The sequence below is a fragment of the Diospyros lotus genome, chromosome 13 (assembly GCF_014633365.1).
Source record: "Diospyros lotus cultivar Yz01 chromosome 13, ASM1463336v1, whole genome shotgun sequence".
NCBI lineage: Eukaryota > Viridiplantae > Streptophyta > Magnoliopsida > Ericales > Ebenaceae > Diospyros > Diospyros lotus.
This window is the reverse complement of record NC_068350.1, coordinates 6290474-6301278: the sequence shown is the minus strand read 5'-3', so window position 1 is coordinate 6301278 and position 10805 is coordinate 6290474. Positions and strand designations below refer to the sequence as shown.

General features: G+C 36.3%; 2 protein-coding genes across 2 annotated transcripts; both read right to left on the bottom strand.

Moving 5' to 3' along the window:
- Nucleotides 1-2992: 2992 nt before the first annotated feature.
- On the bottom strand, nt 2993-3819 carry LOC127788858 (transcription factor TCP11). Its single transcript, XM_052317509.1, has one exon. The coding sequence runs from the start codon at nt 3755-3757 to the stop codon at nt 3128-3130; it is 630 nt and encodes a 209-aa protein (XP_052173469.1). The 5' UTR covers nt 3758-3819; the 3' UTR covers nt 2993-3127.
- A 4037-nt stretch (nt 3820-7856) lies between these two features.
- LOC127789267 (cation/calcium exchanger 1) lies at nt 7857-10499 on the bottom strand. Its single transcript, XM_052318132.1, has one exon. The coding sequence runs from the start codon at nt 10124-10126 to the stop codon at nt 8360-8362; it is 1767 nt and encodes a 588-aa protein (XP_052174092.1). The 5' UTR covers nt 10127-10499; the 3' UTR covers nt 7857-8359.
- Nucleotides 10500-10805: the final 306 nt, after the last annotated feature.

Here is a 10805-nt window from a genome sequence, read left to right as displayed (position 1 = left end):
TTACTTTGGGGGAGATGAGTTTTATCATGTTTAGAAAAAAAAAAAATTAGGACCGCTTATTAATTCCTAAAATTTAGTTTGAGTTCAGTGAATTTTAGTTAAGTTTTAGCAAATTTTAAGATGGGTAATGTACCTAAGGGGCAGGAATAAATGTACTTTAATGTGTATTTATTATATCTTATTGTTTAATTCTAAACGTGTTTATTGATTGATATCAATGCACATATTTTGATTCATTTAATTGATTAATAAGATTAGTTCAAAATTAAAAATAAGATATAATAAAATAAAATGTATTTTTAAAATTGATTAAAATATAGCACATAATCACTCTCATTAAATGTGTAGATCCAATAAAAGATAAAAAAAAATGGGCTCATGCCTGAGCCTTTTTTTTGTGAATACAATATTATTTAATTACTCTTATTAAATGAATACAATATTATTTAAATAAAGGATTAAAAATAAAAATGACAGCTGAGTTCACAAAGAGTTTCTTGAGAACTAAACCACAGTCACAGGGGCAGCAGCCACTAGCCAGAGGCGGGTAGTCAGTCTCCACTCTCCACTTCCAACCAACCCCACCTCCCATTTAACTATGAATAACAATTTTTTTCTAAATATAAATTCCTTCAAGGGAAATTATACCACCGCCCGCCGTTGATGATTTGTTAATATAATAAATGTATTTTATTTTGAAAATTTTAATTAAATAATTATATTTTTTATATTAAAAAAATAAAATAAATACATTTTTCAAAAAAAAAAAAGACCCAACTATTATATCATAACGGATTACTTTATTTGTCATTGCCTTTTTGTATTATTTTTATTTTTGTCAATATATAATAATAAATTTATTTAACTAGAAATTTTGTCATTGAATTGCCTGAGTCAGAAAGAGATAAAATAATCTGAAATTGCGAAAAAGTCTCCACGCAAACACTCTTATATTTAAGTCAAATATTAAAGATGATAAAAACTGTATTAAAATTAATATTAGAGAAATACATTTTTTGAAATGAGTGTATGTCTATTAATAAAGGGACATAGAGTAATATTAAGATTAGAATTTTTATGAATGATATTTATTTCAATATTTTGAAAAAATTTTAGAATTATAATTTTTTATAAATAATTATCTATCCTTTTTATAGAATCTTTAGGAGGATTTTCGAATATCGAACTTGTTTAGTTTGCACTTTGTGCGAAATCCACTAGCATGAAAAGTTTTACATCTTTTAGACCAAAAAGTTATTTTGGCTTATTGACTTTTTTGATCTCTTAATAAAATTTTATCTACGATATAATAATTTTATTTTTAAATGTTAGTAGCAACCTAAGACATGTTTTATTTAAATGGTGCCCCCAAAAATTAGATGGTTAAATATCACAAAATATTTTTTTAAAATAATTTTAATTTTTATATAAATTGAGTGAGTAATAATTATTTAATGAGATTGAAAAATATTAAATTAGGTGAATCACTTGCCAATAATAATAATAATAATGTAAAATTAGGTAAAATGTTGATATAAGCTTGTGAGTTATAAAATATGATAATAATGTTTGAATAATTATAACTTAATTTAAATGGACACCAACTAAAAATGGTTAATTGATAAGCAATAAGAATATAATACTATCCATTTACGCTCAACAACATAATTTAAATCCACAATATTAGAACATGACATGATTTGTGACCATCCACACCACAATAATATCACGACGTATCTTGCATTCATTGACAACATGTTACCTTTATAATGATACTATTATGTTATTTAAAATTAATAACGGATATAACATTACTCGTTTAATACCCGTAAACAATAACGTAATATTATTAAGGTCATAAATTATAAATTATACTCAATTTAATTTTATTTGAAACCATTTAAAAATAATATATTCTTTGAAAACTAATAAGGCAATACAAAATCACTTATTCAAAACTCGTGAATAATATTATTATATTTGTGAACCATAAAAGATACATAATTTTATACGTTTAAAACTAGTGTGTTCTCGAAAACTAATAATATGATACAATATCACTTAATTAAAATTTGTGAACAACAATGTGATGTCATTAAATTTGTGAATTATAAAATATACTTAATTTAACTTTAATTGAAATATTTAAAAATAACATAACTTTTGAAAATTAACAAAATGACAAGACCACTGAGTTAAAACTCGTGAACAACAACATAATATTATTCGCGTAATGAAAGATATTTAAAAATAACATATTTTGAAAAAATTAATAACATGACAAAATACTATTCACATAAAACTCGTGAACAATGACGTAATATTATTAAACTCCGCTCAACATAAATTTAGTTAAAAAATTTAAAAATAACATGCTTTTTGAAAACCAACAACGAGACAATACCATTCATTTAAAATTCATCAACAATAGCGTCATACCATAAAACATAACTCAATTTAACTTTACAAAGACATCTAAAAATAACATGTTTTACGAAAACTAACAATACGATACAATACTACTCATTTAAAACCCGCAAACAACATAATAACGTGACACAATACCACACGCTTGATTAAAATCCATAAACAAAAATAACAAAATTCACTAAACTCTTGAATGAAACAAAAACAACATGATAATACCCAGTTGAACTCAAATAATGCAACATCATAAAGGCTATGAGAATAAGTAAACCTCAACGTGACATAAACCCACAGCGTGTCCAAAGGAGACGAATTTGGTGACAACCACAAGGTAAAGTGATCGGTGGGTCTTGTCTTATTTTTCCTAATTTTGGGACTAAAATTAATGTCGCACAACCAAAAGGGACCACAATGTATTTGAAATTTAAGATAATTTACATTTGCAAATTCTCCCATTTTATACACATCATTAATTTTGCACGACATAACAATTAACAAAGAGAAAAAAGAGAAAGAAAAAATGAATTAAAGAGATAAAAGAACACATTAAACAGAACAGACCCACTGACCACTGCCAACCAAAACACCCATAGATATTTCAAACTGGCTGAAGGCTGAAGCTGATCCCCAAAAACAACATTTTCCAACCTTAAGATAAACTCTAATATCTATATATTTTATATTTGGATATTTATATCTTCTACTCGGAAAGGGCCTCTTCTTGGCTTCTCTCCTCCGCCTCGTCGGCCGCCGGGTGCAGAAGCAGCGCCGTGAACGGCATGTTCCGGAATCCATTGCCGGAAAAGTCGATCCCTATTGGCGAAGGCTGGCACAGGTCCAATCTACAACTCGGCGGGGCCATGGTGAACATACCGGGCGGGATGCGGCCAGCGGGACCCACCGCCGCCACCGGCTGCGCCCTGGAGACCGGGGAGGAGGTGGACGGAGTGGAGGCGGAGATCGGGAGAGTTCCGACGGTGGTGGAGACCGGTGCCGCAGGAACGGTACCGGTGCCGGTGGCGGCGATGATGGAGGGCTCGGCCTGGCGGAGCAGCCACTCGATGGTCTCGCCGTCGGAGCGGTGGCCGAGCTCGCGCGTCAGCTGGAAGATCCGCGCCGCGCAGAGCGCCGGCATTCGAACTCTCCTCCCCCGGCCGTTCACCTTCGTGTGTCGGTCCCTCGACGAACCGCCCCCCTTTCTGGCCGGAGCCAATTGACGGCCCGCGGTCGCCGAAGAGCCAGAACCGGCGCCGGCCGCGGCAGAAACAAGGTTTTGCGGGTGTGCGTCTCGCTGCGAGGAGACGTTGTGGAGGACCATCTCTGAACCCATGAGGAGAGAGAGATTAGGGTTTGAGAGAGAGAGAGAGAGGAGAGAGAGCTTGGTTTGGGGGATTCTGGTGACCCCACAATGGAAAGAGAAGAGGGCTTTTATAGTAGTGCGGGAGGGGATGATGTGAGAGTTTGGGCTATCTTTTGTCGTGGGCCCCATTTTGATTGTGGGCTGTGGGCCCACTCCAGTGGTGGAGGCCACCTCCAAGGTTTTGTCATTTTTCAGAAAAAAAAATCCAAAAGAAGAAAGAGGAAAGCATCAAAGTAACTACAAACTTCGCACGCATTTTGCTTATGGAATGCCATCACATACACACTCCCCTCATCACCTTCACGTGTCCCTCTCCCTCCCTCCCTCCCTCCCTCTATTAAAACTATGCTTATTGCTATTCGCTAATTGTAATTTAATTTTTATAATTATCATATCTGACACTTTTTAACTGTCACAGTTAATCCTAATAGAAATGTGCCTACATGTGTTTGTTTCGCTATTACTGCTTATCAAATTTTATTTTTTTCCAAATAAAGAAAATATTTTTATAATATTTATTTTTTCACATACTTTCTCACTGTCCAAGTTCTATCAAATTCTCTACTCATTTCATAACTAAATCGCATTGTCCCTTTAATATTTGCTAACCCGACAATTCTCTCTCTCTAGTACCCTGATAGCTCATTAAGGGAATTGTTAGTAATTTTTGTCCTCATTAATTGTGTTGATAAGTGTGAGATCTTAATTTATCTTGTGAGACTGTTACTCTCTCATTAAGTGATTAAGTAGAATTTTTGTTATGGAGAAAACAAAGTAAGGACAAATATAATTACCAAAAATAACTTGTTAATTTTAAATGAAAATAAAAATGAAGACGGGGAGCTAAAACTGAAAGTCGTGTATTTGAAGGTTTGGGAGGTAGCGGGCCCAGGATTTGGAAGCCCAGGCGGAGCGCAGGGGCAGGGGTAGGCCTCAAATCCCTGAAAGAAAATATGATTGGGCTCGATCACAGTCATGCCGGTGTAGGCCCAAAAATGACGGGTTTATGGCCCCAAATTATTTATTTATATTATTATACAAGCACGTGTTGTGTTGGAAGTGGTCAGAAACATGCACTCACATTTGTTTGCTTGACAATAATATCACACAAGGACTCTTTTTAGTTGTCACTCGTGTCTTTTAGCAAGAAACAACTAAAAAGTTTGGTACCAAACAAATGCTACACCATAGTGAACTTCTTTTGACCATTTGTAACCATAGTCCAGATTAAAATCTTATACTTTTGTAATAATGTATTTATACCATATTCTCTCTCTCTCTCTCTCTCTCTTAGTTTTAAGGGTTAAATTGAGGAGTGACAAGAAGTTCGATTTCGGTTAAACCGAACTAACCGAACCGAATCGACCAAATTTATAAGTTCGATTTTGTTATTTTTTTGCAATAGTTTGGTTCAGTTATTTTTTTTGGAAAGTTCGATTTTCGATTCGATTTTTTATTTGAAATAACTACACTAATTAAAATGACATTATTTTAGGTGTAGTATAAAAAAAATACACATAAAAGACAAAAACAGAATGGTGGAAGCTAGAAGGACTGAACCACCTTAAGCCTTTTCCTTTACCCTTCATCTCCAACGACCCATTACTCTCTCCAATGTCGACGCCAACATTGACGCCAACATCGACCACGGCCACGCTCGCCTGCTGACACCACCTTTGTAGCCACTATCACCTCAAAGACTTGTCTTTGTTTCTTTCAAATATTCACATCATACTTGGACTCATTAGATTAAAACTTAGAGATATTGAAATCCAACCATTAAATTCTTTTGATTTTTGGATATGTGGGTCACTAAGTCTAGGCGAATTTGATGGTCAATTCCGATCGTCAGAATCCACCGTGACTGGTGGGCGATGACGTTTTTTGATAATAAAATTAATTTTTAAATTTACAAAAAATCAATTATTGGATCAAACTTATTTTTAAGTATATGAACCACCGTAGTTGAGGAATCTGATAATCGGTTTTGATAATTGAAATCACCGATTGACTAGGTGGCTAGCGACAACAGTAAGACTGAACATTGGTTTAGTTTGTTTGGTTATTTTTGGGTTTGTTCGGTTAGTTCCATCAGTTTAGTTTTTATGAATTTTGCTTGGTTAGTTTGATTTTTGATTAATTCACTTTTTGGGTTTGTTCAATCTGTTCGTTTCAATTTTTTACGGAAGTTCAATTTTTTTGATTATTGAATTTCAATCGATCCAATAATCAAATCAAGCATTTACACACCCATAGTTAAATTAGTGTCTAAAACTTTTCTTATGCAAAAAGAATATTAGCTTAATCTTATCCACTGGACATTGAGATTAGAATTTATAGAGACAATTTGACACTATATTTACTTATTCTTGTGAGCGTCGTTTAAATCACTACAAAATCCGTGTAATCTCTTCTCCAAACTTGTTTCGAAAATAATTTCTTAAAAGCGAAACCATCCATGGAAGAAGATGAATTGGGTGGGAGAATTTGTAAGATAGATAAGAAAATTAGGGTATCTGAATCACACGACACCTATGATTGTGAATTCAATCATCTTCTTATTCCTCATTCTTGAGGACAGGTGAGTTAGGTCCAACTTATCATATGTTGTCAATTTTGGGGGGTACGAGTGGTTTGCAACCAAGCCTTGCCAATGAATAGAGTGGGCCCACTAGATGTACCCAAATTTAGCATTTCCTTGGACCTTAGAGGAGTGTTGGAACCCTTTTCTTCCACTTGCATCAATTATTTATTCTTCTTCCTTTTATCCTAGATAAATAAATTCACAAACCATCCCGTACCATTAAAATTCAAAAAGGGCACGTTTAGGTTTAATAAACCCATCAAAAATAGAGTGCGATTTTGTTCATTTCCTTTTTTAAGAGATAAATGGATAAACATAATCTCTCGTTAATTTTTATCAAGAATATGTCTCATTTTCTAAAAAACTTACTCATAAAGTTTCTCTCTCTCCCCTTTTCTTGCTCCAATAATCATTTCTCGTCGTCGTTACCTCGCCACTTGCTAACTCATGTGTTGACTATTATTTTATTCTTTTTTACCACGAAAAGAGAGATTGTAGTAGTGATTGATGTGGGAGAGGCGACCCCCTCGTGAAAGGGGTTATGTTCACCTCTCTTAATGGGGCAAACAAAGTTGCACTCCCAAAAATATGCTTTTAATTAGTTCCAGGAATGGTTGTAAAAGCGCAAAATTCACAACCAAACATGCCCCCCACACTGCCTACGTGTTTTTTCAGGAGTTCTCTATATCCTCTGTTTATTTGTTTTTGTTAAAATTCTCTGCATCTTCTGCATGTTTTCATTTTTAGGAAAAAGATATGTTAAATGGGATTATCATCAAAAATAAAATTATAAAGAGACTAAATACGCCAAATTATAAACTTTTGAAAGGGTCTATATTTTATTTATAAAAAGTTTTCATGGCAAAATTGACCCAACGACATAGCTTTCAGAACCAAATTGGTTGATGGTGGACTGAGGAGGGACGAGGGAGTGCACTTGTATACAATAGGTGAACTATATATGTTTTTTTTTTTTTTTTATTAACGTATCATCTATTCTGTTATTCGATTTTATGATATTAGTAAGATACGTAAATTAGAGGACTCAGTGATCAGTTTGATCTCTAACCTTTCACCACAAACGTGAAGGAGATAAACAATTTTCAACTTTCAAGATCATTATAATTGCTGAGCTTTTTTCTTGATCAGGATTTGAATATTGAAACTGGGAATCTAAAAAGCAACACCCCGAGAGTCTCCCTTTGCCAGCAGAGCTACGTCCAAGGGGGGGGCTATCCTTCCTTTGCAAACAGATTATAAGTCTTTTTCATACAATGAAAAACCCATAACCAGTAATCAAGTTACAACTAAACACACATATACGTATATGTGTGTGAACTTAGCCGTATTCTTCAAATAATTGAAGCCTTAATCGTTATAATATTCCCTTATCACCGACCAATTCTTGAGGTTAATCACGGATAAGGACATTTTTATTTAAAAAAAAAATTATAATGATATTTAATGTCTGAATTTGTAAAAGATGAGAAAAATGATGAATCCAGATTGTAAGGGACTATGGCGACATCTTTTCCAATATTTATTCAATGCAATGCAGGTTCTTATTGACAAAAAATATATATATATATTATAAAAAAAAAAAGAAAAAAAAGCAAGGATGGGAAGCATTGACTCACCCAACACTGGCGAGATCTTAACCCATCGGAATTATGGAACTCGGACGACATTCATTGCGGGCTGCCGACGAGCTTTGCCCATGGGGAATGAACAACTCAACTCTCTCTGCGTTGCCTCTTGAAAGCGAAAGCCCTTTGCAGATTCTTTCCACACCCAGTTGTTGGGTTTGAACGAGTCCATTGAGTCAAGCACACGAATTTCTCGACTCGATCGAAAACAGAAAGAAGAAGAAGAAAACGAAAAGATTTGAAATCGAATTTAAACAGAGTAGAACAGATCCTTCACAAGTATATATTACTGAGAAAGAGCAAAACGAGTTCAAACGTGGGAGAATTCATCTTCAAGCCCCATTAGCGATTCAGAATGTCAAGAGCCCCGGAAAATCTCAGGAACAGAAAGCAAAAGTAGATGGCCAAGAGCCCGCTGCCCAGAGACTTATCCAGCTTCATATTTTTCTTGGGCAAAATCACAAGAGCCCAGAGCAAGGCAGCCATGAGAAATCCCAAAATCTCCAACAGAACAGGGTCACTAGGAATCACATAAGAAGATGGGTATTCAGACCAAGATGCAAAAACCAGGGAGAACCCCAGTCCCACCAATGTGTTGAACAATGGCCCCGCGTAGCAGCCTGACACTGCAATTTGAGTCCCATCTGAGCCACCATTCATGGCCAGTGCAACATTGGATATCAGATCCCCTGTTGAGTTGCCCCAAGCGAGGACTGTAAGCCCTAGAATTGAGGGGCTAATTCCCAGTATGTGCCCTAAAGAAACCAGCAAAGAAACCAATTCCTCTGCGATGATGTATGTCCACGTGATGCTCATCAAGAACCCTGCTGTAATCCAAGGGAGCAAGAACTTGTTTGGTGGGCCGGATTTCTTGGTGGTGGAAAATGCAAGAATCCCAAGAACAAAGCCAAGTGATGCTCCAGTGATGTAGATTTCAGAACTGGTTTTGGCATCCATGTTTTGCCTTTGAGTGTTCCAAATAGTGGCTATTAGAATTGGCGCCAGTGTAACTGAAATAACAGCAAATGGCCTGGACCATCTTTCATCTCGAGCCACTGGTATGGTGAGCCTTCTTGGCAAGTAGAGGGGCAGCTCCAAAAGATGTAGAAACCAGAACAAGTGTACGAAAATTGGTGATTCAACATCCGGAATTAGTACTTCTCCTTCTTTCTGATCCGAAGCTTCAAGATCAGCTTTATCCACTGAAATGGGGATTTCTTCATCAACATAGCCCAGTAATGGCACGCCCGTCTCACCAAATTCACCTAGAAAGCTCCTTGAACTTGGAGAGGCTGTTGATAAGTTTACTACCCTCTCTTTCTTTCTGTAGAAGAAGTGCATGAGAGAAACCAACAGAATATAGACCAAGTAAATAGAAACAAAAGAAACTGCACCCCACAAGCTGATTCTTCCAACTATAACGATGAAGAACAGAGAAGAAATAGCAAAAAGGAAGAAGAGGACGTCTCTTACAAAGCTAGATTTGTCAACTGCAATCTCATGATCTGTGATCAATATGCTTATGGTGCCTACAACTACACTAGATATGAAGAAAGCCCCTCCCAGTACACTGTTGAGGCCAACACCACCATCACCGGAACGGGTAAAGGAGATGATGCTGGAAAACACATCGGTGACACCATTACCAAGAGGAAGGAGGGTGGTTCCGGCGATGGTTGGCGAGAGCTTCAAGATCTTAGACAAGCTTTCCACTGATGGGCAGAAGTATTCTTTAGCAGTGTCACCCAACAAATAGAACAGAAGAACAAGCCATATGAGCAAGACAACGTAGCCCAACACGGGCACTTGGCCACAGCTGCAGTAGAAAACTTGGAGGTAGTTTATGTACCCTTTGGGCAAACAAGCCTTTTCCGATTTCACATATGAACACTTGGCTTCATAATCAGCGTGCTGATGAATCCCTGTGCAATTATCACTGTTTGGGTGCTGCAAGAGTGCTCTTCTAGCATGGATAAATGAGGCTGTGGTAGAGCCTTTGGACTGGCTGAGGACATTGGTGAAGATGAAGAATGAGAGGAGGAAGAGGAAGGATGTGTTGAGGAAAAGAGAGAGTTTCTTGGGCTGGGATGTGGAGACTAAACTAGCCATTCAGAAGGGCTGGTAGAGATGGAGGTGCTGGAGGCATGGGTGATGTTTTGAAATTTAGTACTCCATGGTTTTTGAGTAGTACTACTGATGGAAAACTATTAGTTGGGATTCTGTTTCTTTCATTAGCCAATTTGGCAGAATACTAGCATGCAGGAAAAACCCACCAAGGAGATAAAAGACACCTCAGTACAAATTAAACGGGACAAATTCTCTCGTCTTTGAGGCAAATCATTGTCATGATTCAGACCTACTTGGCTGTATCTTCTCTTGATTTTTACTTGAGCTAAATGGCCTAATGTTTAAAATATGCCTGTTTACCTGATCACAGGCACATTGGAATAGCTTGGATGCACTCCAGCCGGTAGGGACCATGGGGCTGCCGCCAATGCTTTTCTTTTCCCTTCTGAAAAAAGACTTGCTGATTAGCCTTCCCCAATTAAACAAGTACTTCAAAAAGGAATAGTTGAACAGATATTGCTAAACAATAATTATGATCCGCTCAACTCCCCACATTTCTCTTCACAGTACAAATTTTCCTATTTTTCCTTAGCAAAAGAAACTTCCTATGGCTATTCTCCTTTATGGTTCTTGTCTCACATCAATTAAGGAGTAACGTATGAATGGTTTCAAATCACTCTGCTACAGCATCCTTAGATTGAATAATTACCTAAATGACGTT